Source organism: Panicum hallii, chromosome 5, assembly GCF_002211085.1.
Source record: "Panicum hallii strain FIL2 chromosome 5, PHallii_v3.1, whole genome shotgun sequence".
Classification (NCBI taxonomy): domain Eukaryota; kingdom Viridiplantae; phylum Streptophyta; class Magnoliopsida; order Poales; family Poaceae; genus Panicum; species Panicum hallii.
In genome coordinates, this window is record NC_038046.1 from 56,062,749 (window position 1) to 56,090,065 (window position 27,317).

Below are 27,317 nucleotides of genomic sequence, written 5' to 3' on the forward strand. Positions count from 1 at the left end.
ACCATCTATTGACACCAAATGCGACCTAGAAGGGTGAATTTCTACGAGATGGTGAGGGAGGAATCGCCCAACCATGGTTTGCAGGTATTCTATTTCCCATCTTCCGGGCATCATAATCGGTATTTTTGTGTTTGTTTATTGTTCATATGATTGGATGTCTGAAGTTGCAGAAGAGAGTAACAAGTTGGATTTATGTGAATCCTAGTTTGCCTTATTTATCACGTTCTTGCATTTTTCTCAAGGTAAACAAATTGTCCATCACCTTTTCCCTGCATTCTTTCGTTGGATAGCAGACGGCCAGCATGTTCATTTCCATCAAGTATTATCATGTTAGTAGCAATAAAACATAAGCTTTTGTAGCTCGCCAAGTTTGCAACCACTTATTTTAGTTTGAGGTGCATTTTGACAAGTGTATTTGATACATACTTTGTGCTTTGTATTGTATATTATTTTACTCCAAAAGAAATTCATTTGTGAACGTCTTTGTATCTCCTGAGCACAGTGACGGATGAAGGATTGAGCTCAGGGGGCTCTTCCGTTCTTCTTCCTCCTTCTGCCTTCCTTCCCTCCTTCTTCCTTCTCAAATTTGTAGAAGGGCTTAGGGGGGCTCCATGGGATTCCTTGGGGTAGGAGGGGCTCGAGCTCCCAGACCACCGCTGGATCCGTCCCTATTTGAGCACTACACTATTTAAGCATGTGGTTAGAACACAACAATTTGTAGCTTTAAATCCTAACTCTAGGATATCCACCCAATGAAGACTGTATCTGGCATTTACGTTTTTATGAGAGATTTCAGAGCATTTTTGCCTAAACATGACATCCGTGGTTTTATTCCAAACAAGTTTTTAACTCTAGTTTTTCAGACAAGAACTATTGATGGTACGGTCAGGAGGACACAGCCACACCTATTGAACCGGCAAAACAGAAAGCGTCCCAACATGAGGGCCTCAACTCCCATTTGCCGAATAATCGGCGGTTCTAGGATGAATCCCACAAATGCAAGCAGTGGAAACTACAATCAGTTTGGCCTCCCCCCTACAACCACTGGTGACTCAAGTTCTCTGCTTCAAAGTCAGACCGCATATACTGGAGTTGTGCCTCAAGATGGAGTAACTAAGGCGTACTTATACTTACCAGAGCTTTTATGCACTACCTCAAAGAATGCAGCAACTTCAGGTTCACCTTATAGAGAAGATAGTGTTTCACTTCATTGACCAATTATTTGTTTTCAAGGGGGAAGTAGTTATTCACTTTCTATATTCAGGCTAAGTGGCATAAACAAGTTGGTCAATATTATGGTCCAAGGCTAGGTGTCATATGCAATTGTTCAATTTTATGGTTGAAGCCTGAAGGCTATCATGTTTGCTCTGTATGTTGTGTTTGAATGAATGAATGTGCATTGTTCCTCCTGTTTTGATAATGGTTTCAACTGGACAGGGACTCCTAGGGAGGCCAGCCACAACCCCTCGGAGCACATAAGGTTGAAGTAAGTCAGGTGGATCAAATCCAAGAACACTAGACTACCAGCTACCTCACCAGTTATCCAGTGTAAAATACTTGAGAAACACCTTATGCCATCTCTTGAATCGTTTCATACAAGATCTTTATATGGACATTTTATTTATGATTGTTTCAGTTTTACCACGTTGTACCTCAGACAAATGGCAACAACGACTGGAACCACCCCCAGCACCAACAGGTGGCTCAGTACCACTGCAGCCAACCGAGAAGAAATGAGCAGCTGACATTGCCATCCTACTGGAGCTCACAGCACACCAGCAACAGCAACATCCTTCACACTCCAAGAACCAGGGCAACCTCTTCGTCAGTTGTAGGCAAGTGCCCCACGGTGAGCAACCTGGCTCAGAGCTTCTTCCAGCCACCGCCATCGTCGTCGTCAGTTCTCGGCAAGCGCCCTACCACGAGCAACCCGGTCCGGAGCTTCTTCCAGCCACCGCCTCCATTGTCGTCTTCCAACGCCGATGACATGGTGCCGCAGTGCAGGATGGAGACCGACGAACTGCTCAGGCTGTTTCAGTCGATGGGGACGCCGGAATTCCTTGCCATCTCGGACAGGGTGCTGAGGTCAGGAAGCTCCCAGCATGATCCCCTCCGTGCCGCCTCAGCTCACATCCCAGTGCGTGGCACCAGCGCTGCGTCTGCTCCAAACTTGCTCCTTGGCTTGGGAAATGGCGGTGGCATCGACAAGGGGAAGGGCAAAGAGGGCACCTCGTACTGGGACTTGGATGCCATGGTCGAGATGATGGAGTCCATGAATAAGAGGCAGAGGAAGGTGACGGGTCAGCAAGTGCCTGACTTGACACTGGGCTCTGATGGCCAAGGTGGCTCGAAGGACAAGAGAAACTAATCCTCTATCAGGAACTGGAATTGATAAGCAATAGCAGCTCAGGAGAAACTTCAATATCTTTCATTGCTTCTTTTAATTTTTCATATTCAAAAACTTGTGTCGCCCTGACGGCTTCATGTGGTTGTTTTCCCTTATAAAGAGTGTTGAATCAATGGAACAAATTTGATGTGTTCTTTGTTGTCTGTCATCCATACCAAGAACACATTTGTTGTTAGATGTATTCTTTTTGAGACATTTCAAGAAAAACTTAAGAGATACGAATGCATAACATCATTGGCTAAAGGAGACTGGTAAGATGATAGAACAAGACACTCGGCCAATTCAGTAGTAACAGTGTCTCCGTAAAAGTTAAGTGTAGCTATTTTTCATTTATGTTAAGAAGATACACATGGACATGGTACATATTTGGTATGTCTCGATGCTACTCTAGTGATCTTGGGCCAATTAACACCAAAAGTATTGGAAAAAATACATCTGACAAATTCCAGAACCCTTTGCCGTTGCTTCTATCCGCACAAAAAAGGATTTGACTACTGCTACCTTAAAAGATTAAACAATTTTACAGGGAAGCCTCACATTGACTTGCAACTTCTTGATATGTTTGTCATGTCCTTTTATCATTATAAGGGTACTCAGTCGGTGAAAACCATATACCCAACAAAATGGAGATGTGCAGAAATAGCAAAAGCAGTGATGAATAGGCAGTAGAAGGGTAAATGTTCCAGCAGAGCTCCACACCGAGAAATAGAATGATCCTGAGAGAATGAGGGGAAATGAAAATAAGAGTGCAAACCAAGTGGATGAATAGTTGAACGAATGCACTGTTTACACCTTAGTTTCAAAAGAAGAAGAATGAATTTAATCTTCACAAAAAGGAAGCAAACATTTCTATCAATATGATCATGTTTGGTTCGTTCATAAAGTTGCAAGAGTATTATAAACTGAGGCAGAAACAGGTCTACATGAGCGTGGAACCTTACCTCAAAGGTGTCGGAAAATGTGTTTTCCACAACAGAAAAGGCAATGAATAGAAGTACCTGCACAACAGAAAGGAGCCAACTTGGATTCTAGCATTCACAAACAATAGCCAAATGAATACTTAACACTTTTGATGTTGAGGCCTTGAGGGGAGCCTGTACTTACCAGGAATAGAATTGGTAGTGTAATGATCGGGCACACACGATGCCAATGAAGTTGCCGACAAACATAACAGTTACAATATCTGGATTCATGTTGTAACTATCCAGTTAGTCAAGCAATAAAAAAGAGATCCAGATGCTATGATTAGTTTAAGAATTGCGGTCTAACGCACGTTCTTTACTGAGAATGGATGGTCTGGGCTGGCTGGAAAAAAGCTTTAGAATTGATTTGGCGTGTTTAAATCTGGAATGCAAGAAACCGAATAGGCCTCCTTCATGCCTGTCAACAAAAGTAAAAGAATGTTATGCACCAGCACAACCACTACAAATATCCTAGCATTTTTCTCCAAATGTACTGATATAGATATAAGTTAGAAACGTGCAAATATTCTTAGAAAGACTGATAGAATAGAGAGAAAAATTAAGGGCACATTGGACTATTGAGATGAGTGTAGATCTGTGCAAACTGATTACACCCAATATGAGTGGTGAGTACTCACTTTAACCACTTGTAGTGTGCGAATACCACAAGGGTAGTGAGGTGAAGAATCAACAACGCAATAGCGAGCTCTTTGGATACAAACAACTTCTCCGGGACGAATTTAAAGTTCACAGACCTGAAAAAAAAACAATTAACCCTGTCCATAACTAGGAACTCACATGTAGGGTATGATAGACAGGGCATAATGGTGCTGCTGAAATGGTTCGAAATTCATGAAATATTATATGCACACCAGAAATGGATGAAGACACGGCCGAAATTGAATGCTCTTGAGATGTACTCAACTGGATGTGACAGCAAGAATGGCATACCCAACAATACCTAGAGACAGGAAATACAAATCATTAGGATCAACAGTGTGATACCTTGTGTCCCATCTACCCAGCTACAGTCTAGCAGAGTAGCAGTTACAATCAACAATCACTAACTTTTCCATGTCAATATCAATAATATCATGTATACAATCTGATAAGCTAGACAAGCTCCAAAAGTAAAGTGCAATTAACAGAATATGAAAGACACAATTAGTTGTGAAGTTAATTCCTTTGTTACACGCTACTGGAAAACATCACTATGCTTTGAAGTTTACAGATAAAGAAATTGCAAAAGACCTAGCAGCATTTAGTTTGACATTATAATATTATATGAAGCAGGAGTAAATTGTACTAGCAAGGTAGAAGAAACTGCCAAGCATAGCCAAACTGATATCAATACATGGTGCTAAGAAGACCGTTTGACAAACTGGGAATAGTGGAATGGGATGAGCCTTTTTTTAAAAAAAAAAGGAAAGAAAATAAAATAAAAGAAAGAACAATGCACCTGTACTACAGCAGCTCCAAACAACGCAAAGAAGACTCCTTTGATGCTCATGGCCTGTACAAACAACTTAGTAAGGGTAACAGTTGGCAGCATAGAAAGATGTAAGGAAGGAACAAACCATGGTGCAGTTTTAATTTGTACCTTCACCATCAGTAGAAGCAAAGAAGGAGCGAAAAGAAGGACATTCATCTTAACCGAGACAGCTCCACTGCAAAAAAGATTGATAATAACTAAATGTCAGCAGCTATTTTCTAGCAATAGTATTTCTGTTTTGGCAGTTTTTAACAAATAAGAGGCGGACTTATGCAATTTACTGCCATACTGTTGAGATCACCTGAAAACTATTAGGCCAAGGTACCACTTATGATAAATAATCAAAACCATAGCAGCATGGAGCAATGTCATGGCGAAGCAGTCGTTGAAAAGGCGGAGCACAAAAATGGAGTGAACCCTTTTGGACAAACAAAGCAAACCTAAAGCCCACCATGGAAGCTGCATCCATTATCAAGAGAGAAGTAGAAACAACATTAGGTAAAGAGCAACCAAAAAGAAATTTTGGGATCCTCACAGCATACCAATTATTGAGTTATAATTGCAGACCTAAAGAAAAGATTGCTATATATGAGAATTGCCCACATTCGTAAATTATCTTATCTGGGCTAAACAAAGGATTGTCTGTAGATGAGTACGCATGGCAGAATAGTAGAATATCAACTGGTTGTCAAATTATCCATGCTGAATAAAACTAAGAACTAAAAAGAATACTATTCTATATGAGAATCACAATCGCTGAAGTCTGAACTTTAGGGCTGGAGGGAAGAAAAAAGTGATCAGTTTTGCATCCGTACCACTTCAGTCTTGACGTAAAGCAGAAGAACGAGGCTCAGGTTGACAATGTACAAGACGCCAAACAAAATCTGCAGGCAAGTACCCAAGAATTCAGCACTCTTAAGCACTGCCAAGCGTTTGATAACAATGAGGAGTGAAGACGCCAGCAGAGCAAACGAGCTCGTGTAGTTATAGAGATTTTGCTGTCCGGTGACCTGACTACCTGAGCAGGGAAGACTTGGCCGCCGGTAAGGAACTTAATGGCGGAGTAGACGTAGAGGAATCCAGCCGGGTAGACCAATGGTCCTGTGTCTCCATCGATCTTGGTATAGTCCCTCTCCCCCTCCAGAAAAGCATCCACCTAGCATATCAAACACACACCAGCAGCGGCCAAGATCACACCTTTTATCCCAAATTCCAAATTCTTGAGTAAATAAATGGAAATCGGCAATCTGTTCACCATGCTACTACCTGAGACATGTAGGCGTCCCAGTCGATCTTGGTATCTGTACATTGAAGCAACAGAATTGGTTAGCGGCAATTAAGAGATAAAGAGAGCTGAGCAAGGAGGCACTGAGTTTCAAGTTACAGACACCGGACGAAGGCGATGATGAGGGCGACGAGCGCGGCGTCGGCGAGCACCAGGAGGGCCGCGAAGTAGAGCGGCCTCCGGTCAGACGTCCCGGACGGTCTCTCCACAGCCTCCGTGGCCGTTCTTGGGGCGCGCTTCTTCTCCGCCTGCGCCATGCTTGCCACCGGCGGCGAGGTACCACCGGGCGGCAGATCCAGGAGGAAGCCGAGCCGAGCCGAATTCCGCCGGCCGACGACGACCCACCCACTGACGGACTGACCCACCCCAACGCCGCCGAAGCGTGCGCTCCCGTTAGGCAGGCCTAGATGGGCCTTCACCGCGGCGATGCCGAGCTGGGCTCATGGACCCCAAATTGGGGGGGGCATCCATGGCCCATGAATTGCTTTGTGCTGCTCAGGATTTGGGCTACGGAGGCCGGCGGTCAGATGCCTTGGGGCCCATTCGGGGATCTCGAGTCATCGTCTCCTTCGGCGGGCGGTCGCCGTCACCCTCCACGACAGCGTCTCGGTCGATTCCGACGGGCATTAACCATTCCATCCACCTGCGCTCGCTTTGGCAGCCACCACCGTATTCTTATTCTTATCCCATGGCTGAGCGGGGCTCCGTCCTCTTTATCGCCGGACCCGTTCGCTAAAGCAAAGGTCCACGGTCGCAACGACGGGGCTCGCCGGATTCATCTCGAGCGCCGGTGATCCTGATCTGAATTCTGAAGCTCCGACCACACGAGACGAGAGAGAGCATCCACGCTCCTCTCCTGCCAAAATTGACGAGCAGAATTACGGGAATGCCTCCAGCAAGATCGTCACTGTACTGTACCTCGTGTCTTCTTCTCACCGTCCAACAATCTGGAGACGCGTCGTTCTCTTCTCCTTCTGGATCATCTTGAAAACGAAAAGGATGCCTTATAAATTTGTGTGCCCTGACCTTATCACCTCTGTCTTGCCACTTGTTTTTTTAATCGGAGTTGGTAACTGCAGCAAGAGGCCACAAACCACCAGTGCTCGCTCTAATAACTTTTGCAACCATTGTACTGGAATTCGCATAAAGAACTTGTACGTCGCATAAATTCGTAATGGAGACGGATGTATGAAAATGGCGATTGCGCATTACTAGAAGCTTGTTTTTTCAACGCTTGGAATTGAATTCTCGAGCACTACAATGTCCCTGATCTTGACTGTTTATCTCCGTGCATCGATCGTGCATATCCGACCTCACCTCACCGGTGACGAATTTTTTGGCTTGGAAAACAAAAACTTGTGGCGTCGATGGCGAATCCAAACAGGGTAAAGATGCCGACGACATTGACACGACGAAGGTGAGAGGAAGAAGAAGGGCAGGGGGCCGCCATCCAAGTCCCATTTGTGCGCCGCCCCTGCCAACCTGCCACTGCGGTCTCCTGGCGTCTCACTGGCGTCAGTACTTGTCCTACTATAGTAGTAGTACATCGCAAAGCCACAGGGACGAACGAGTACGGGATCCCGGGAAGATTCACCCGGAGCCACCTTTCGCGCAGCGCGGCCGGTCCACTATTTTAAGCGCGGGCGGCGGCGACCCATCGCGAGAACGCCGCGCGCAAGATGCAGGGCGCGGCGGCCGCGGCGACCTCTGTCTCCGGAGCGTCGTGGTCCGGGGCCACGCGCGGCCGCGCCTCCGCCCTCGCCTCGCGCCATGTCGGCCTCGCCGCCGCCGCCGCCTCCACCTCCTCTTCCTTCGGGCCCCGGGGCGCGCTCGCCGCCGCCGCGCCGACGTTGCCGCTCCCCCGAGTTCGCGGCGGCTGCCGGCTCCGGCCTCTGTCGCTGCTGTCCGAGAGCGGCTGGAATGGGGAGGTCGCCAGGCCTGCGGCGGCGACGGCGGCATCGGTACCTGCGGACGACGCGAGTGCTGTGGCGAAGGGAGAGGGCGCCGGCGCCGGCGGCATTGCGGCCACGGTGCAGCTGGGCGCCATGATCGTCGCGTGGTACCTGCTCAACATCTACTTCAACATCTACAACAAGCAGGTCGGCCATTCGTTTCGTCTCAAGAATCAGGATCTCCTACTCCCATCTCCTCGATACGATCAAGATCAATCAGCGGTTCTTTCGCCACTGCAGGTTCTCGGCGCGCTGCCGCTGCCGCTGCCGTACACCGTCACCGCCTTCCAGCTCGCGTTCGGCTCCTTGCTCATCTTCCTCATGTGGGCGACCAGGCTCCACCCGGCGCCCAGGATCTCCGCCGCGCAGGTGAGGACTGATGAGGCCATTCTCGCGATCGACGACCGAGAAAACCTGCAACTTATTTTTCGTCTGCTGCTTCCTAATCTGTGTGCAACTCTTGTGGCTGCAGTTGGGCAAGATCGCGCCGCTGGCCTTGGGGCACATGCTGGGCACGGTGTTCACCAACATGAGCCTGGGCAAGGTTGCCGTCTCCTTCACCCACACCATCAAGGCCTCCGAGCCCTTCTTCACCGTCCTCCTCTCCGCCCTCTTCCTCGGCGAGGTTCGCCACCTGCACACACCTGCAAAACAAATCCTTTCCGATTCAGTCCATTTCCACCGTGGAATCAGAATTCAGTCAATTTTTGCTTAGCTCGCTCGCCGTCTCGTCTGCAGGTTCCTTCCCTGCCGGTGCTGGGCTCGCTCGTGCCGATCGTTGGCGGCGTCGCCTTGGCTTCATTCACGGAAGTCTCTTTCAACTGGTCAGTGCTGCCCGCTACCGATTGGAGAATCTTTGGATCCCACCAAGCGATCCTTTTGCCTTTTTGCTGTTGGAACTCAATGATTGGAGGAATCTTAACAGTTTGACACTGTAATTTTGTCTGGGGATCAGGACTGGGTTTTGGAGCGCCATGGCGTCCAATCTGACCAACCAATCAAGGAATGTCCTCAGCAAGAAACTCCTGGCCGGTGACAAGGTGAACCTTCTTTCATCAGATTACCACCGTCAATCAGGGAACTGTTGCGGTAAAAAAAATGTCGTGTGAATCGTGATGCAGGATGCCATGGATGACATAAACCTCTTCTCAGTGATCACTGTACTGTCATTTCTGCTGTCTTGTCCTCTGATGCTGTTCGCAGAAGGCATCAAGTTCACCCCGGGGTACCTCCAGAGCACGGTAAGCGTTTTCAAAATTCAGACAAAAATATCATTGAATCAGATGTGCTATCAATCCCCAAACTATCAACTAACCATAATCTTGTTTTGCCATCATGTAGGGCTTGAACCTCCAAGAACTCTGCGTCAGGGCTGCACTTGCAGGGTTTTGCTTTCATGGCTATCAGAAGGTGAGGAGATAACCTTGTTCTTAATCCCCATGGGTCTTCACCATTATCTTTGCCTTCAGAAGAGAAAGCTTGACTTTGATGCATGATCTTCCCTTGCAATGGCAGCTCTCATACTTGATCTTGTCGAGGGTGTCACCGGTGACCCACTCCGTCGCCAACTGCGTGAAGCGCGTGGTTGTCATTGTCTCTTCAGTTATCTTCTTCAGCACCCCCATTTCGCCTGTCAATGCACTAGGTAAATTTGACCAATGCCCCCAAAACTGCCGCCGCCATCGATTCAATCTCTGATTGTCCTTCTAACCAAGTCACTCATTTCTGCTGTTTTTTTATTGGCATTGATTTTTGCTGTTCTTCCTGCAGGAACTGGTGCGGCATTAGGAGGCGTTTTCCTGTACTCGAGGCTGACGAGAACAAAGAAGCCGAAGAAGGCATGAGGGATGGATTACAGTAGTTCGTGAAAAATTCTTGTATACACAATTTTGAGGTATACAGAGTAGATCGGGATATATTAATGTGGAGCTAATCAAGCAGAGTTTCCACCCAAGATGAGGGCACAGGCAGCTCGTTTGCACAGCTGCAACATACATGAATGAATATATTCTCGAGTTTCATGAAACATGGAAGTCCTGACCACAGGAAAAAAAGGGCTGCCCACGCCTTTGTGTGGTTCATGCGCCAGCGCACCATAGCAGCCAGACGCAATCGCTTATGCCGAAGTAGTGATATACAATAGCAACTTGTTGAGATTCCCGTCCAAGCAGCCTCTGCTGAGGAGGCTTCACAAACTCGCCTGAGCAGAGGCACACATGGGAAGGATAATTCTTCAGCAAATGTAATAACGGGCATTCAGTTCAAGATAAAACCATGCCATAAGCATTTACAACAGTCATGGACATAAATTGTACATAACATTAAACAGAAACATAGGCTGTCCATTCCATCCAAAACTCAGCCCCAAGCAGTTTGTTTCCCCATGATCAGGTTCTAGCATTAGGAGGTATACTAGGAAAGAAGTTGAGCTTCACCACTTTACAAACTACGACTGCCAGCACATGGTAAGGTGTCAGGCTTCTCCCAGTCATCAAATCAGCATACCAGGAAACCATTAGGGATGAGTTCCAACACCCATATCCTAAGTTAGTGATGTTCCATGACATCCTTTGGTTTAAGCGGGACAACAAAGGAAGTAATATAATTTAGTTAGGGGTACCATCTTCATCTAATTGGTTTCGTCACCATCGCAAAAACTGAGTCGCACCTAGAAGATGCAATTACCAGTTGGAAACTCCCACAGCCTTGCTTGGAGGACTCCTGCTCCTAGCACGGAATCCATCATTGCTTGTTCTGCTTTGATCCCCTCCAAGTGGTCCATAGAACCTGCCAACCAGATGGAGGATACAGATGATTAGGATACGCTCTTCAAGGATGCAATCACTTGTAAGAAACTTAGGAAAAAGTGATAACAACTGCTGGGAAAAGAAGATACATGACAAAAGCTTCACCAATTTAATTTTGTTTTCAAGCTAAACATGTCACTTTAGCTAAGTACTTTACAAGATGCTGTTAGCACAACAGGCTCACAGAGAAACACTAAATCACCACCTGACAAGTTCTGAATATAAACTTTAGAATTCCAAATGACATAATGGGTAATTCCAAAGGTGGTAAAGATGTGCCTATGTCAAGTGCCATATGGTAAAGGTGTGTGCTGTGTTCCATCTGAGACTAATAAAGTACCTTTCATGAAAACTGAGACCATCCCCAGATTGATTGTTGCCGGAGCTGTATGGAAGATGGCAATTAATTATTTAGCAGGGATACATCAGCTACAAACAAGCATCTGGACAGGAAAAATTTGTATACACACCTTGGAGGAAAGCTGGCATCACCACTCTTGTTATTGCGGCTGCTGTTATCATAGCTGTAGAGTGATGGTTCATTAGAATGTATAGATGGGTCAGAGACAATGTAGAATAGAAATTTTTAACATACCTGCCACGAAAGCTCGGAGTATCACCAAACTGACTGCCACTTGTGTTGTTATAGAAGCTGTAGTTGATGAATCATCAGGTTTGTACTAGGCTAAAAGGAAGCATTCAAACAGAAACTGATACACACCTTGAGTGAAAGCTTGAACCGCCCCCAGCCTGATTGCCGAAGTTACTGTTATTGAAGCTGTCGGTGGATCTTTTAGCACCATATCCCTGACCACCATAAGAGTTATCAGAAGATGCCCACCGACGTGATCTTCCACCATATCCTCCACGAAGAGCCATTTCTTTTAATTGTGGTGGCACAGATTGGTCTGCACCCTCCAAAATCTTCACAAGGTCTGAAGCATACTTTGAGTCCTGGTCACCGAAGAATGTGTAGGCAGATCCTGTCGCACCAGCTCTACCCGTCCTCCCAATTCTATGGACATAGTCCTCCACACCAGTTGGGAAATCATAGTTAACCACGACTCTGTGACAAGATTTTGGAAGGACTGTCAGTGGGCTATATTCAAGATATTATGGAATATTAAATAGTGTGTTCATTCATCATTTACAATCAGCATTAGCATGACTATGACACCATTGACCAAATGATTAGAAAGTTAAGCTCTAAAAAATTTGGAACAAAGATAATGGTCCAACCTGATATCCTTTATGTCTAAGCCTCGAGCGGCCACATCAGTGGCTACAAGAACTGGACACCTTCCGCTTCGAAAGTCACTCAACACAGAATCCCTCTCAGCCTGTGATTTATCACCATGAATAGCAGAAGCACCATACTGCCGTGATAGGTTCCGAGCCAGTTGATCACACATCCTCTTGGTAGAGCAAAATATTATGACCTTGGACCCAGGTTCTTGTGAACGCAAGATCTGATCAAGTCGTCTTGATTTCTCCGAATGTGAGATCACTTCCACATGCTGCAGTGTGCAACAAACCACATCAAATCAAAGTACAGAAACAAAGTGTCTTGTTTGACAAAATGAAAATAACATTTTCTTACCTGGGTAATTGACTTATTTGCAACCAGCTGATCTGTGTTCCCAATGTTTACTTGAATTGGGTTAACCAGTAAATCCGACGCTATTTTTCTCACCTCTTTTGGCCATGTGGCAGTGTACATAAGAGTTTGCCGTCTAGATGATATTTGTTTAACAATTTTTCTTATTTGTGGCTCAAATCCCATATCAAGCATACGGTCAGCTTCATCAAGGACAAGATATGATACTTGACGTAGGCTCACTCTATTCATTTCCAAAATGTCATTCAATCTCCCAGGAGTTGCAACAACAACGTCAGCACCACGATCCAACTCTCTTAGCTGAGGGCCTTTGGGGGCACCTCCATATAAGCACTTCAAAATAAAAAATAGTATTAAATAACATCCCATGGTAGAACATATATTAAAGTAAAAGGAACTTCCATATGCTCGCATATGATTCTATTGTATGGTTAGAGATGCTACCATAATAAGTCATTTAAAAATATGACACAAGTTCTAGAACTAGGTTGATAAAGCACAGTGAGGATAGCAGATTTAAGAAAAGACAAAGCAACATACAGTGGAAGATATTCTTGAAGATCTGCCAAACTTGATTGCTTCATCTTGAATTTGTGTTGCCAACTCCCTGGTTGGAGACAAAACTAATACTGTTGGACCTTCCCTTGAATTATGCTGTAGGCGCTTCAGAAGAACAAACCCTGGAATTAGATATCCCAGTGTTTTTCCAGATCCTGTCTTCGCCACAGCTACAATGTCACGACCTTTTAGAGCAATTGGCCATGACTGAGCTTGGATAGGAGTTGGTGAAGAGAATCCTGCCTGCAGAACCTGTAAAAAAATAGACCCCCTTCAGAGATGAGTAATATGTGAATACTATAAATATGTAACGATACAAGTCTAAGAATAGTCTAAAGCAAGGAGAAAAGCTTCTCATGATGTGTAATTTTTAGCTATATAGAAGCCAAGCCAAATATCGTGCAGATGTGGACTGAAAACAAATGATCTGCTCCAAACCACAGGAGGCTGGACAAGACAACAAACAGGTCGAACCCCGACTTGGATTGTTGACTTGAAGAGCCTGGTGCAAAGAAAATCCAGCTTAATCATGGCATAGGTACAATGAATGCATGATAACCACCTAGTTCCATCAGAAAGGGATTCGGCAAAACACATTAATTGGTGTGCATTTTGTGAACCTACCTCCCTTAGAATCTCGGAAGGGAAACCTGTGGACTGAAATGTCATGAATGGTGCTGGTGCCTCGTTGCCCTGTTAACAAAAGAATGGAAAAACTAAGTAACATTAAAAATACAAACAAGAGTGATTGAGGGTAAAGGATTAGTTGAGGACATACAATGATAGTAATCTCATGCTTAGCACGATATGCTTCTGTCGACATTTGGCTTCCATTGGCAGCCTGAGAAACTTGATTGGTGAACTGAGCACTCTGTGAAACATTTGCTCCAGCTGCAGAACGTGGCTGGAAACAGGATAGCACGTTATGGAGCAGGAAACATTCACTACATCGCTTATGATCATGCACTTTTAAGACCATAGTTTTTGCTCTTTGCTGCACAATTACTACTACAGTATTACTGTATCTTCTTGCAGTTGTGAAGCTGCAATCTAGTGTAAAGACAAAATGTATCCGTGCATGTACCGATAACTAGGCAAATTATGTATGCAGCTTCAGTGGACTGCTGAAAAACAGGACACTCTTGATAAATAAAGATCAATCATGAAAAGATCACCACCTAAATGTCATTAACTCATTATCTACTTCCTTCAACAAAATAAACCAGCAAGCAGGGAAACGCATAGCTTCCCAATTTATATTTTACTAGCATCCTTGCCCCAAACCACGAAATGCACACCACAGAGCAAATGCAGCCCAAAGTAGGACATGTAACGCACGATAGATATAGTGAACACACACGCACACACACACACACAGAGAGAGAGAGAGAGAGAGAGAGAGAATCGTGCACCTCTGAGTGATCATTCCTTGTTATGTTATCAGAGGAAGGCGCATACTGCGAGCGGCTCACCGCAGCTTCCGAGCGCGACTGCAAACACCAAAAAACAGACTACAATGACAATCACGTACACGTGTATTCTCTAAACAACAGACCATCTTGCCGACCTCAAGCCTCGTAAGAAGCAACATTCCTAAAGAGCAGGAAGAGCGAAGAGATGGGGGATAATTGTCACCTCGGAAGGCCCGCTGCTCCTCGCCCTCTCCTCGGGCCTGGAGTAGCCAGGCGGCTGCGACGGGGAGGGGGGCACGGCTGCGACGGGGCGCTCGTACTGGGTGACCTTGGTCTCCGGGTTCCAGAAGTAGAGGTACCCGGTGTTGCCGTCGATGAGCGCCCTCCACGGCTTGGGCAGCGTCGGATCGGGCGGCGCGTAGCGCGGGCCCTTGGACGCCGGCGCAGACGCTGACGACGCCATCCCACGCGGCCCCTCTCACCAACCCTGCCACACGGTCCACACACGAATCAACCAGATCAAAAAACAGACCCCCACATCGCGGCGAGACGGGGACGAGATGCAATGCGCGCGCGAGGAGAGGGAGCGGGAGGATCGGGTGGCGGAGGGGGAGAAAGCGAGCGGACCATACCGATCGGCGCGGCGGAATGCGGGAGGCGGCGGCGACCGGAGGAGGGGAGGGGGGCGGAGGCGATTGGGGTTTTCGGCACCGAACCCTTCTCTCACCGGCTGCGGTCGTGTTGAGTAGGCGTCGCCGATTAAAAAGGAGGGGAGGGAAAAAAAAAAGGGAGGAAGCGGAGGGGCCGAGTAGGCGAGGACAAGTCGCCAGTCATGTGTGAGGAGGATGTGAAGTGGGGGACGACAGCTGGTGGTGGGACCCGCGCGCGCCCCCACGCACGCTCCGACGCCCCCGGGCCCCGGCCGGGGGTCCAACGCAGGCGACCTTTTGCTGGTTTCGGCCCAAACCATTACTATTCACCGTGCTTTCCTTTCTTGGCAATGGTGACGCGTCGGGGATTCCGGGGTCGGCCACACGTCATCGGCTTCCGGTCATGTGCACGATTGCACGCTGCCAGATAAGTACTGTGCTTTGGTCGGTCGCCTTGGCACTCGATCCCGGCAGTCGATTTGATTTGAGGAGTGGATGCTGCGCTGCGTCTGTTTGATCAAAGAGGAGGCCGATTTGTGGAGAGTTGTTGCAAACCTAATCGCCATGGTTTGTTCGAGTAATCAACCAAACTTTGAAAGGCATCGCAACTCTATCTCAACGATAAACAACGGCAGCAATGCACTTAATTCATTGTCAAATCATGCATTTTTCTACATTTACAGATATCTCCTCTTAAGATAGAGATTGTGCTAAAAATGATCACCAAGGGAGACCATTCGTCACAAGTCACAAGTCATAGCCACTCCACATTACAGAACCAAACGAAATTTAACATTTCAGAATCGGATCAGTCGAGGTAGCTGCATCAGTGTGCATCACCACGAAATGGACACTGACATGACTCCTTAACCCTTAGAATAATCCAACCGTCTAGAACCGACAGCCGTCGGTGTTAATACTTTCTTAATCAATACAAAACACACTTTTTATCCACAACTCAATAACACACACCTTTCTTTCTCGCTTTCTTTGACGAATTCAACAACGCGACTATCAGGACTTCTCTAACATTACAAGCTTACCAGTTACCACCGCAGCACTGTGTTCAGCAAGTACAGCAGGCCTCCATGAACAAAAACATGTATGACAGGCCAAAACATCGTTACCTCATCTCAAGCCTAAACCTATGTCATTCTTTATCCTTTCTTGAGGAACAACTACGTGTTATCCCTATGAAAGCATTTGTGCTAGTCATACAGCCCTTCCTGCTCCCAGATGTCCACAAGGAAATCGACCATCTCCTGCAATTTCATGATCCAGGTTGAAGCAATACACCGTGCATTAAAATGGTCAACTAAAATGCATAGATCTTACATGAAGAGGAATGGGTTGAGGAAATGGCTTATTTGATCCGAGCAGACTCTCATAAGCTGCATTCCAACTGCATAACAAATACAGTATTGGTGAGCATAATTGCATAAGCCTTCATAATACACCAAGGTAGCATTCCTTGAAGCTTCATGAGTTGGAACACAAGAAACACACCATCAGAAACAAAATAAGATACTTTGTTTCAGCATATTATGGGGGATGAAATCAGAACCTAGTGGAATTTGAGCAAAACAAACTGTACAAGTACAAGACTGAATATCCTATTTCTGATTCAAATTTACATCTTAGCTGGTTCTCAACATCCTTCTTGTAAGATGAGCATCTGCCATCAATTCATAAGTACTCTATTTGTTGCTTATGAAAGTTTATTGGCGATTTAAACTAGTGTTCAATAAAGTAGCAGTAGAAAGTGGAAATGAGCAGGTAATGTGAAACAGAGGGAGTGCACAAAGAAATACATTATGTTTTGTATACAAAAGAGAGACATGTTGCGTGCAACTTGGATGAAAGCGATAAATCTATACTAGCATAGCACAATACCAAAACTCCAAAATAAATTGGAATCAACAATGGCCATTAAAAATTAAATCGCCTAGATAAAAACAAATAAAGCGGAACAATCTCAACTTCGGAAGAAAAAAAATGTGAAATGAAACTGGTTCTGTTTCTGTAAGAATGCAACAAATGGTTTCTGAAAGTTGAACCAAGAATTTTATATGATATACTTCTCTGACAGATAAAGTGTAATGGAAAAGTTTTCTGGGTTGCTTCTATGTACTTATAGGCCATCTTATTCTCTCATACCTCAATACTGGTTCCCGAACCTGCTTCACCTTCGGCCGTAGGCTTCTAATTTCAGTCCACTCCTGCCTGGTCTGTTCCCAAAGAACGGGTCCTGCAATAATATTTAATATTTTGAACTTCAGGTCACCATACTAAGGTCCTTCACGGTGCTCCAATTTCACTTGATCCAGCAAGAACATAAGAATAGCAATTAGGCAGATGCAAACAAGATGCAATACCCGCATTTCCTGTTATTCAGCTTCACTTGTTATCAGAATGACAATCAGGAAATACCTTGCCTACTCAAAATTTCTTCACCCTTCCTTTAAAAAAATGATCTATCCAAAATTTATTTATCCTTTCTTTAAAAAATGATGCAATTTGTCGTTCCCTAAAGTATATGAGCACCTTGGCTGGTCCTAGGTGTCAATCTCAGTCTAAGTTGGGTTGAGAGATCAAGCAGCCTCCCCACCACCAGACCACTGCCTTCCCTGCCTGCTCAGACTTCTAACAGGCCAATCTAGTACAAAAGGTACCAGATCTTATGAAAAATGGCCGTACAAAACTGTGGATTCAATGCTTCCAAATATTTTTTTGCTTAGAAACACAAAAAACTATGATATGGTAGTTTGGTACACCTAATGCATTGATCTTGTTACAGAAAATAGTTACAAACGGCATGTGAAACCATGACATACTTCAACAGAATATTGAGACTATGCCAAGCCATGGTATTTTTAAAAGACTTTATCAAGCTAAGACCAACAATCTTTTTCTCAGCTAAAGGAAACTAGGCCAAAATCAAACTTAGCATTTAATAATTTTGGCTAGGCAATATGTGGATCCAGTGAGAACAACCTTGTTTAGCAAAACTGACAGCATGATTCAGAAAGACTTACCATTATTACCAAGTTCAGGAAGGTTATGGCTGCTTCCAGTTCCATGCTGATCAAAGGCCCAGTTGGATGTATTGACTGGAGAAATGCCCCTGAGATCTGCTGGTTCGACCTCGATGGTGGTTGTACTCCAAAATGTCTCTCCAATGGGAATTTGGTCATGTGTAATCAAGTTCCTGGACAGCTCACCCAGTTGCTTTACAGCCTTATCACAGCATCCAAAACAGCCTCTGCTCTGTTTGGAAGGAGTTTGGACAGGTAGACAATTAGCAATTAAAAAAACAACCAAAGGTACTAAATATGGAAGAAAACACAGATTGCGAGCATGACATAATCCAGAGGCAGACAAGACAAAGCCGCAAAGGTAACCCTCCACTTCCACTAGTTGGTGAAAAATCGAGGCCACGAAGAACATTGTAAAATCAATGCTGACCTAGACACCTACTAGCTAGGTCACCAACGAGTAATGACATGTCAACAGTTTGATGGTAAATTGCAAGGATAAAACATGCAAACAGCTATCGAGTAGTCACTAATCAGTGACACACCCTTGTAGTGCGCGCATAGCATACCCATCTCGAACATCCTTCCCTTTCTCACATCTAATCTCCAGGAAATGAAGAGCTCATCCACAGAAGCCCAGGGAAATCAATCACCAGCCTAGACGAACCATGCGCGGACGCCCACTGAAACGCCCTGTCATCTCGCGACAGACCGATTCCATGTAAAGCACGCCGCTATCAATCCGATCCCCTTCAGCAACGCACTCTACCGACCACGTCAATCTGCCACAATCCGCAGCCGCGCACCGGCCAGTAGAAGCCTATTCACTTCTTCTACGGCCCGTCCTAGGCGGCGCGGATCGCACTCGGTGTAACAACCAGACGAAAAGGAAAAGCTATGACGAGCGAAGAGGAACGCGAGCGAAGGGGGGGGCCCACCCGGAGCAGAGGAAGAGGCAGGCGGAGGAGATGAGCCGCGGGATGGCGCCCCAGTCCCAGCCCTCGCCCAGATCGACGTCCCCGTCGCCCACCCTCGACGCCGATCCGCCGCCGCGCGTGGTCGCCATGCCGCACCGCCCGCACCGCGCCGCGCCCACTTCACTCGCCGTATCGATTGGCTCGGTCGGTCGGCCTGGTTCCACGGTTCGCGCCTCGCCTCGCCTCGGTGGCTCGGTGCAGCGGGGCAGCCACCGGCCCGATCGGATTGGGGGGGCGGGATCGCGAGGGCGAGGGCGAGCGGTTCGCGTCGCGATCGCACGTGATTTTGGATAAGAGGGGAGACGAGGCGAGCGGGGATGGTGGCCGCGGTGCCCGGTGGGGTTGACGACGACGGACCACGGACGGGCGTGATTGATGACGTGGTCTGGCTCTTGGACGTCCACGGCGGCCGGTCTCCGTTTCGCCATTTCACACATGGGCCTCTTGAGACTTCAGTTGAGAGCAACTGGGCCGGCTTGCTTGCTTGCACACAGCAGCAATCTTGGTCCAGTCTGCTTCTGCCGCTACCTAACAAATTTTCACGTGTTTCCAGAAAAAAACTAATTTTCACGCGCTAACAGCACGAATTTCTCGCGACCATTGTCCTCATGTCTGAAGACCTGAACGATGGTGAGAAGAATGGTAGACATGCACTGTACCAACAAAAATACAGATCACGACGAGTAAGCAAGATTATCCAGATGGTAGCAGCATCACATCAACAATTAACGTCAGCAGAAACAGCTGAGCAGGCAATCAAGTGAACAAGTGTGGAGTCTCTAAGTTACAAACGTCACTGCAAGTTTGCAACGCCGTTCACTTGCAGTGCATATTTTTGGTTATGGGATTGATCAATCTTGATGAGAATTTTGTGTTTGAGGAACACGTTCTTGCCTTATGATACGTAGGTGTCTGGACGCGACATGACAGCCAGCTGCAGAGCGGTGGTGGAGGACAGTCAGGTCAGTCGGCTGCAGAGCTCAAAGACACGACTGATCCGCAGCTGCCACAACTTAATTTTCACGTGCTAACTTTAGCACGAGATTCTGCTACCGCAAAAGTGCATGACATCCGTAGGGTTGTTTTGGTTCCACGGACTCTTCTCCAATGTTTGTTACTAAAAATATTAAATATATATCAATTATAAAATTTATTGTACAGTTGCAAAACGAATCCATTCAGCATAGTTAGTATCGAATATTTAGTTACTAATTAGAAATATTAAATATAAACCAATTTTAAAACTAATTGCGCAGATAGTGGCTAATTTGCTAGATGAATCTATTAAGCATAATTAGTTTATAATTTAACAATGTTGTGCTACAGTAAATATGAGCTAATGATAGATTAATTAGGCTTAATAGATTCATCTCGCAAATTAGCATCCGTATGTGTACTTAGTTTATAATTATCTCATGTTTAGTCCTCCTAATTAGCATATGAAGATTCGATGTGACAAGAACTAAACTTTAGTCCGTGTAACAAACATCCCGGATCTCACGGCTCAAGCGGTCAAGCAATCATGTACATACAAAGCTGTGAATGTTAGGTGGTGTTTGTTTCCTTCGAACTCCCGTTACATCGAATGTTTGGACACCAATTAAAATTATTAAATATAGACTAATTACAAAACTCATTGCATAAATGAAGGCTAATTCACGAGACGAATCCATTAAGCATAATTAGTCCATGATTTGACCATATTATGCTACAGTAAACATGTGATGATGATGGATTAATTAAGCTTCATAGATTCGTCTCGTGAATTAGTCTCTATTTGTACAATTAGTTTTATAGTTAGCTCATATTTAATTGCCCTAATTAGCATCTAATATCCGATATGATCCGAACTAATAAAAATAAAAATTAGTTTCTGTACCCAAACAGTATCCAAACAGTTCCTAGGTTAGAGAACAAACACTGCCGGCTGCCGCTGATGTCCAAGACTTCAACAACACCTCAAGAATTGGCGAGACCTCTGCGACCGTTATCTGGGACAGAGCATTGGAGTAGACCACATTCAGATTGCATGATCCCTCAAGTTAGCAACTGGAAGATAGCCAAGTCCAGCACTAACCGGTCGTTCTTCCTCTTCTTCACAGTACATAATCACCACACATGATCTTTGCTCTGTCAACCTGGAGATTAGATAAAACTAGAAGATGAGCAGCTCTTCTGCACTTCTGCTTCAGATGATATGAGGAGTGAATGCTCGAATATTAACAAGAGACGACGCCGTCTTAATCTAAAAAAACTATATGGACCGTAGCGACAAGAACGTAGGTCACAATGAATGAGCAAGATTATCCAGATGATAGTAGCATCACATCAACAATTCAATATTGAGCTGAACAAGCAACCGTGTGAAACTGCTGGAGTCTCATCATACAAACGGCAATGCAACGCAGCAAGCCACACAAGCTACACCGGACAGGGACACAACACAATCTGTATGATGCAGTATTAGTAATAAACAACTCTTCCTCCTATCGTCCCAACCATGCACAATGCGCTTATTATCACTCAGTAACTATAACAACACTACTCTCTGAACCTTCAGTGTCTGAAACACAATGAAAGAGACACCAAGCTGAGGCCAGACAAGAGAGAAGGCATGGCACTCCCAGTCTGCCCTCTATGTGGTGAGGATGGGTGGGAGGTAATCCGACTTTGTGCCGAGGATGCGGGCACGGGTGTCGGGGAAGAACTCCATCCCTGGCATCTCGGTGACATTGCCGTCAGAGTCAACGCCGATGGGGTAGCTGAGGAGGTGGCCTGGGAGGTCCTGCTCCAGGTCATCGCTCGAGTACATATCCCAGTACTTCTCGGCGATCTTGTTCACCTTCTGCACGCACTCCACGCTCTCTGGGCGCTGGAACACATCGTCCAGCATGCCCAGGTGCTCGTACCACAGCGCCATCCGGAAGCCATGGATCTGGCCACGGGCAGGCTGCCTGGTTGCCAGGTGGTACGGCTGGTATGCACCCATGGCGATCTCAGAGTCCCTGGAGCCGTCCATGGACCTCTGGTTGATGTTGGCGGAACCAACGATGATGTACTCGTCGTCAACTGGAACCAAAGATGAGAGGTTATTAGCTTGATCAATAATTGGAAACGGTTTAAGCAGGAATTCGACTGTTCAGTAATTTGCTAGCTGATTATATACCTTGAATCTCTTTGAACAATCAAGAAAAAGTATGAAATCTTTGGAAAAAAATAGAGTTATTGGTACATCAGATATTTCATTTCTAATATATTTCTTGGTTTTAATTGCTCTAAAGTATAGTTCTACTTTAACAAGAAAAATATGCTGCTCCAAACATATGTACTCAGAAAAGTATGATTCATAACATTAAACACGCTCTTGGATCTCGGTAAACAAAAGTTTTTAACGATCTTGATACCAACATATAGTGTCATGCAGGGATAAAGTAATCAACTCAGTACCTATCATCATTTTGGTGTGAACATAGATCATGAACCTCCTGGCCTCCTGAGCCCGGCTGTAATCAGTGTCAGGTTCTGGTTGTTCCTCAGGTTCATACTCCCCCTCCTGCTTCACCTCTCGGTTACCTAGGCAGAAGAAGGTGAGGTAATCCTTGGGGTTTGCTTCAATTCCCTTGGCCTGGAGAGCTTGTGTGATATCAGTGTACATCATCTCCATTGTTCTCCTTTGCCAGTCAAGAATTGCCTGAACAGAACCACTCTCTGGAACACCCTCAGGCCACATTGGCACCACAACATAAACAGTAAATCGTTCCCCAGCTTCAATCTTGCTGACAATCTTCATTGAAAGCTCCTTCGGAATCAAGTGAAGAGCACCAATCTCTTCCGGCTTGATGCCCTCAGGCTTCCAGCCATATGAACTTCCAAGGAAGTACTGGTTCTCAATGTAGATGAAGTTCTTAGCCCTCCGGATGGCATGTATGTATGCATCCTGGATACTCCTGTCGATGATTTGATCCTTTCCACTCACAAGCCCAGCTCTAGCAGCTTCCTCAGGAGTCTCGGGGAAGCCAAAAGCCGCACCACCATCAATGGATCTGAAGAGCTGGACATTCCATGTTTCTCTGTCCTCTGGGAACATCACAGGAGAAGGGGGAATAATAATGTCAGAAAGATCCCTGAGACGTACAAGGAGGTCCTTACCACCCTGCTTCCTCCACCTCTGCTCAAAGTTGTAAAGGACATCCCAAGCAATTGGCCCTTCCAGCCGTGAATGAATATCGTGCCATGGCTCTCTTGGACCACCTTTCTTGATTGACGCAGTCCCAAAGTTAGGCTGGTGGAAGTCATCATGATGGACAGTGTCAAGTGTCCTAAATAAGGAGTGATACTGTGTATCATATCTTCCATCACAGAGGTCAATACCACCAACGAAGCTGACTATCCTCCTTTGCTGGGAGCCCTGGTTTGGCATCTCATGGTCGACGACTACTATCTTTTGATGGTGAGTGAACATAGTTGATATCTGCAGATCCTGAACAAAGCTGCCAGAGTCATCAGGGTTGCGAGGGCACAGAACACAGTTGACATCCGTGCCATGGAAGTAATTTGCAGTCTCCTCATCATGGGTGGCCATCAAACCATCTCTCTTCAGCAAGCCAACTGAAGTCCTATCATCCCACACTAGCATGAGGACCCGGACACCTTCACTGGCCTTCCTTTTGAGCAACTCCCCAAGAGTAACATCACCTCCAGGTTTCGGCCTGTTGGTGTCCCTAACCAAGGTGATCTCAGTGTACACAGACCAGCCGGTGATGTAAATCAAGTGTTGAGCATTGTTTATGGCATCAAAGATATCCTCCCAGCATCTGTGTGGCTCATAGTTCTTGCCATCAGCAAGCGGGATCCTGGGAATAAAGTTGTCTGGGACATGAGCATCTTGGTATAGAGTAACCTTACATCCCTGTCTCTGTGAGAAAAAGGTGTAAGGAACACCGGGATACTTGGTGCTCCGGACACCTCTTGCCCAGTTGCGGTCCTTGGTAACATCAAAGTACTGAAGCTTCACATGGATCTTGCAGTCACCAATAGGCTCGCGGTTGCCATCACAGATTTCAAGCCACTTATCGATCTCCTCACCATCCAGGAGGTCCTGGACAGGCAGGTAAGCCCTCCCAATGAGCGACGCCCCAATGGGGTTGTCGATCTTGACAGTGAAGATGACATCGGCGGCGAGGTGGGCGCAGTAGATGTGGAACGACTCGTACCAGCGAGGATTGACGGGCTCGTTGGAGATCATCCGGGTACGCCCGACGCGTGCTTTCTCCAGATCAATGGTGGCATATATCTTGGTGGTGCCTTTGCCGACACCGACAGTGTCTTCAATCCCCTCCACAAGCTGTTCAAACGAACATGCCGTGTTAGAGCAAGAGATATATCGACACAAAGAGGCATACATCGAAATTGGAAACGAGCTCTAGCTTGAAATTTAGTGCACTAGATTTTTTTGGAGCAAAAACTAGTATTCCACAGTAGTATGCCAGTCAATCTAGAAGTCACCAACAGTATAGGCCGATCCCGTACCATGAATTGTCCGTTTTGTCTCTTTCTTCCCAAATCGCATGACCCATCACGTATTACTGTGCACTCATAGCCGGCGTCGTAGAGATCGTTGGAGAAGGAAGTAGACAAGTGGTGAAGCGGAGTTTCGTACCTTGCGGATGAACTTGGGGGCGCCGCCGGAGGCGCGGTGCGGGTTGGAGAGCGACTCCGCCTCGAAGATGGTGGCGTGGAGCGTGCCGTGGAGCAAGATCTGAGCCATGGCTCCCCTCCTCTCCTCCTCGCGTTCAGCCTACCACCAGTCCCCTGCCTGCGCACCCACGCCACACGAAAGCATAAGCAAGAGGGTGCTATACTAGTCTACTAGAGCAAGAAGAAGCCCGCAGGCCGCAGCAACTCGCGCGCAGATCGAGCCCCCGCAACCGCGAGACGAAGGGGAGGACGGCACCGACCAACCCGACCAACGGCCGCCCCCGCCTTGCCCGGCCGAGACCAGAGCAGCAGCAAGCACAGCACGGAGAGAACCGCGCCGGCAAATGGGGGAACGGGGCCGGATCTGAGGGAAGCTGCAGCCTCGCACAGCTTCGCCCTTCTAAGCACCACTTGTTTAGAGGATAGCGAGAGGGTTAAGGGAGGGCTTACCGGTTCCGTTCCGGGCGGGCAGCGCGGCCGTCGTGATGATGGCGATGGTGATGGCGAGAAGGGGGGCCTCTCTCGGGAGGTAGAAAAGGAAGCGGGGCGAGGTGAGGGAAGCCGATCCGATCCGATCCGATCAAGCGACGATTGATTTTATGTATAAAAATGGCAGGCGGGGCGCCGGATCCCGGCTGGATCGAGCGAGGAGTGGCGCGGCACGCGGCAAGGAGGCGCGGCCGTGTGGGAGTGGGACAGGGCGGGCGGAAATTTGTTTCCCGGTTGAGGCGTGTGCGGGGGAAGCTGTGCACGTCGCGGGGAGAGGGAGACGACGAATCCAGCGGCCAGACCGGCTCCCCACGCGTCGCCTCCGGGGCGCCACGGATCTGGAGGAAAATAGAACGGGGGAGGACTGGTGTGAGTGACGGGTGCAGGATACTCCATCGCCCAATCAGCCATCGCTGCGCCTGCCTGTCCGGTACTCCGGTGGCCCACCACCCAGTTAAACCGCGGCTTGTCGCCATCCTCCGGTCACCGGATGCGACGTGCCGACGTGCGACGAGCGCCGCATGTGGGGGATTAAGCAAATCCAAAAGGCCACCTTGCGTGCCCCTAAATCCTCGGTTTTTACCATAACCAAGCCAACTTTTTTTTTGAGAGTTCAAGCCAACTTTTTTTTTTCATAGTTCAAGCCAACTTTTCTAACTTGCTTGTAACTGTCCTGGAAAACTTTCTCTCTTTTTTTTTGTTTCCGAAACCGTAGCAGCACGCACTCTTTCTGCCGGTCCGTCCGGGTTGAGATGCGAGCGAGAGCCTCGGAGCTCGCAGCCTCCTCCCGTTTCGCGACCCCGACGGGCGGCGCCGCCCGAGCACGCCACCTGCGCTAGCTTTTGACTTCCTCGGTCGCTGTAGGGGGATTGAATCCGGCGCCTCGTTCCCGGCTTCGAGAACGCGAGAACGGTGGGCATCCTGGGCGGCGGATTCCTCGGCACGGGGCCGTGCCGACACGCCGCTGACGGAGACAGTCGCCGATCGCCCCTCGGCTCGGGCCGGCCGTCCACCACGTGCCGGCCTCGATCAACCGTCGGCGACGCGCCTCGCGACCTCACCCCCGCCGAGTTCTCTCCCGCGCCACGGCTCCAATCATGCATCCGCGTCAGGTCAGGCGACGTTCCCGGCCGGGCCGCCCAGGCCACCTCACCTGCGGTCGCTTTCGCCACGGTTCATGCTGATACTTCATTAGCCCGTCCACATGGCTGAGCTAGGTTGTGGAAACGTATTCCATCACTGTACGTGCGAGTTCATTGCTTGATTGCTACTGTAGGTCTAGTGATGGAACCATAGGGGACTGACAAGGACCTTGCCCCTCATGATTTAATTCATATCATGATCAATTGCTTTGTCTATCTTTTTTTTTTTGCGAAACGCGTATACTCAGTATTGTTGCCAGTCCATTAACAGGACACGGCAAGAGTGAACTCATTTTTCAGGGTTTCTGGGTTAATCTGTGGCGCCAAAGCGGAAAACGCAAGAAAAAAAATGAGTTCACTTGTCAGTAAGACTATACTGCTCTGTTCACTTGATACGGCAGGAAGAACGGTTTAACATAAACTCAATTTTAAGTTAAAATTAAAAATGTGTCCACATCACTGCTACCTTTCATGAAATTTTCGACTCCAATTGAGATACTAGGCGGACCAAATTCATACCAAAGTCGAACTGGAGATGGCATACAAACAGAACTTGGCTTGTTTTTAGGGCAAACGGCTGGAGGGGACTATGTTACACTAGCCAAAGGTTTTACAGCGTGCTTGTCACACCATCTGATTACATTTTTGCGGCTGGGTGGTTTACATAAACGTTGTGCCCAAATGGCTAATACTGTGTGTTCAATACTAGTTGAGTGCAAATCTATGATCTGATTTACTTTTTAGATTGATAAAAAATATTCCCCTACTAATTATCTAATTTTCTTTTAATTAGGATTCATAATAATGTTGTTAAAAATGGTGCCAAAGCACACC

The 27,317-nt window shown here is 47.0% G+C and overlaps 5 protein-coding genes across 8 annotated transcripts; 1 reads left to right on the forward strand and 4 right to left on the reverse strand.

Moving 5' to 3' along the window:
* Positions 1–2,688: 2,688 nt before the first annotated feature.
* Positions 2,689–6,512, reverse strand: LOC112893636 (dol-P-Man:Man(5)GlcNAc(2)-PP-Dol alpha-1,3-mannosyltransferase). The gene is made up of 13 exons (XM_025961066.1): positions 6,250–6,512; positions 6,128–6,162; positions 5,880–6,017; positions 5,677–5,745; positions 5,163–5,320; positions 4,970–5,036; positions 4,829–4,882; positions 4,242–4,330; positions 4,008–4,124; positions 3,681–3,787; positions 3,512–3,590; positions 3,349–3,405; positions 2,689–3,123 (listed from the first exon to the last, which is right to left on the reverse strand). Exons 1-13 carry the CDS (start codon positions 6,401–6,403, stop codon positions 2,973–2,975), a joined length of 1,275 nt encoding a protein of 424 aa, XP_025816851.1. The 5' UTR covers positions 6,404–6,512; the 3' UTR covers positions 2,689–2,972.
* A 1,100-nt stretch (positions 6,513–7,612) lies between these two features.
* LOC112892331 (phosphoenolpyruvate/phosphate translocator 3, chloroplastic-like) lies at positions 7,613–10,124 on the forward strand. The gene is made up of 9 exons (XM_025959502.1): positions 7,613–8,245; positions 8,339–8,467; positions 8,571–8,723; positions 8,837–8,922; positions 9,054–9,138; positions 9,220–9,339; positions 9,440–9,508; positions 9,614–9,743; positions 9,869–10,124. The coding sequence occupies exons 1-9, from the start codon at positions 7,826–7,828 to the stop codon at positions 9,940–9,942; spliced, it is 1,266 nt and encodes a 421-aa protein (XP_025815287.1). The 5' UTR covers positions 7,613–7,825; the 3' UTR covers positions 9,943–10,124.
* Positions 10,019–15,274, reverse strand: LOC112892330 (DEAD-box ATP-dependent RNA helicase 14-like). Of its 2 annotated transcripts, XM_025959500.1 has the most exons (14): positions 15,126–15,274; positions 14,717–14,980; positions 14,494–14,571; positions 13,860–13,985; positions 13,706–13,774; positions 13,064–13,333; positions 12,506–12,856; positions 12,145–12,422; positions 11,627–11,971; positions 11,501–11,557; positions 11,376–11,429; positions 11,246–11,290; positions 10,784–10,885; positions 10,019–10,298 (listed from the first exon to the last, which is right to left on the reverse strand). In XM_025959500.1, exons 2-14 carry the CDS (start codon positions 14,954–14,956, stop codon positions 10,028–10,030), a joined length of 2,286 nt encoding a protein of 761 aa, XP_025815285.1. In that variant the 5' UTR covers positions 14,957–14,980; positions 15,126–15,274; the 3' UTR covers positions 10,019–10,027. The 2 variants fall into 2 exon arrangements, with proteins under 2 accessions (XP_025815285.1, XP_025815286.1); XM_025959501.1 differs by lacking the exon at positions 10,019–10,298 and having other exon boundaries at positions 10,340–10,885; positions 15,126–15,273.
* Positions 15,275–15,913: 639 nt separating this feature from the next.
* On the reverse strand, positions 15,914–19,510 carry LOC112894917. Its single transcript, XM_025962761.1, has 5 exons — positions 19,117–19,510; positions 18,179–18,405; positions 17,301–17,391; positions 16,479–16,545; positions 15,914–16,405 (listed from the first exon to the last, which is right to left on the reverse strand). The coding sequence occupies exons 1-5, from the start codon at positions 19,242–19,244 to the stop codon at positions 16,352–16,354; spliced, it is 567 nt and encodes a 188-aa protein (XP_025818546.1). The 5' UTR covers positions 19,245–19,510; the 3' UTR covers positions 15,914–16,351.
* Positions 19,511–21,458: 1,948 nt separating this feature from the next.
* Positions 21,459–25,539, reverse strand: LOC112892106 (phospholipase D alpha 1). Of its 3 annotated transcripts, none has more exons than XM_025959183.1 (4): positions 25,303–25,539; positions 24,815–24,970; positions 22,603–24,499; positions 21,459–22,224 (listed from the first exon to the last, which is right to left on the reverse strand). In XM_025959183.1, the coding sequence occupies exons 2-4, from the start codon at positions 24,920–24,922 to the stop codon at positions 21,791–21,793; spliced, it is 2,439 nt and encodes an 812-aa protein (XP_025814968.1). In that variant the 5' UTR covers positions 24,923–24,970; positions 25,303–25,539; the 3' UTR covers positions 21,459–21,790. The 3 variants fall into 3 exon arrangements, with proteins under 3 accessions (XP_025814968.1, XP_025814967.1, XP_025814969.1); XM_025959182.1 differs by lacking the exon at positions 25,303–25,539 and adding an exon at positions 25,113–25,271; XM_025959184.1 differs by lacking the exon at positions 25,303–25,539 and adding an exon at positions 25,117–25,259.
* Between the last annotated feature and the right edge of the window lie 1,778 nt (positions 25,540–27,317).

What these genes read in the sequence shown, in the direction of transcription:
- LOC112893636 (XM_025961066.1), bottom strand. Translation starts at nt 6,403, where the DNA reads ATGGCGCAGGCGGAGAAGAAGCGCGCCCCAAGAACGGCCACGGAGGCT. An exon ending in GCACACTACAAGTGGTTAAA is followed by an intron (nt 3,788 to 4,007) that starts GTGAGTACTCAC and finishes TTTTGTTGACAG; the next exon opens with GCATGAAGGAGGCCTATTCG. An exon ending in CATTTTCCGACACCTTTGAG is followed by an intron (nt 3,124 to 3,348) that starts GTAAGGTTCCAC and finishes TCATTCTCTCAG; the next exon opens with GATCATTCTATTTCTCGGTG.
- LOC112892106 (XM_025959183.1), bottom strand. Translation starts at nt 24,922, where the DNA reads ATGGCTCAGATCTTGCTCCACGGCACGCTCCACGCCACCATCTTCGAG. An exon ending in CCCCCAAGTTCATCCGCAAG is followed by an intron (nt 24,500 to 24,814) that starts GTACGAAACTCC and finishes TCGTTTGAACAG; the next exon opens with CTTGTGGAGGGGATTGAAGA. An exon ending in TCACACCAAAATGATGATAG is followed by an intron (nt 22,225 to 22,602) that starts GTACTGAGTTGA and finishes CTTTGGTTCCAG; the next exon opens with TTGACGACGAGTACATCATC.
- LOC112892331 (XM_025959502.1), top strand. Translation starts at nt 7,826, where the DNA reads ATGCAGGGCGCGGCGGCCGCGGCGACCTCTGTCTCCGGAGCGTCGTGG. An exon ending in CCAGGATCTCCGCCGCGCAG is followed by an intron (nt 8,468 to 8,570) that starts GTGAGGACTGAT and finishes TTGTGGCTGCAG; the next exon opens with TTGGGCAAGATCGCGCCGCT. An exon ending in CCGCCCTCTTCCTCGGCGAG is followed by an intron (nt 8,724 to 8,836) that starts GTTCGCCACCTG and finishes TCTCGTCTGCAG; the next exon opens with GTTCCTTCCCTGCCGGTGCT.
- LOC112894917 (XM_025962761.1), bottom strand. Translation starts at nt 19,244, where the DNA reads ATGGCGACCACGCGCGGCGGCGGATCGGCGTCGAGGGTGGGCGACGGG. An exon ending in TCCTGAACTTGGTAATAATG is followed by an intron (nt 17,392 to 18,178) that starts GTAAGTCTTTCT and finishes ATATTATTGCAG; the next exon opens with GACCCGTTCTTTGGGAACAG. An exon ending in GTTCGGGAACCAGTATTGAG is followed by an intron (nt 16,546 to 17,300) that starts GTATGAGAGAAT and finishes TTTGTTATGCAG; the next exon opens with TTGGAATGCAGCTTATGAGA.
- LOC112892330 (XM_025959500.1), bottom strand. Translation starts at nt 14,956, where the DNA reads ATGGCGTCGTCAGCGTCTGCGCCGGCGTCCAAGGGCCCGCGCTACGCG. An exon ending in TTAGACATAAAGGATATCAG is followed by an intron (nt 11,972 to 12,144) that starts GTTGGACCATTA and finishes ATCTTGTCACAG; the next exon opens with AGTCGTGGTTAACTATGATT. An exon ending in GGTTCAAGCTTTCACTCAAG is followed by an intron (nt 11,558 to 11,626) that starts GTGTGTATCAGT and finishes CATCAACTACAG; the next exon opens with CTTCTATAACAACACAAGTG.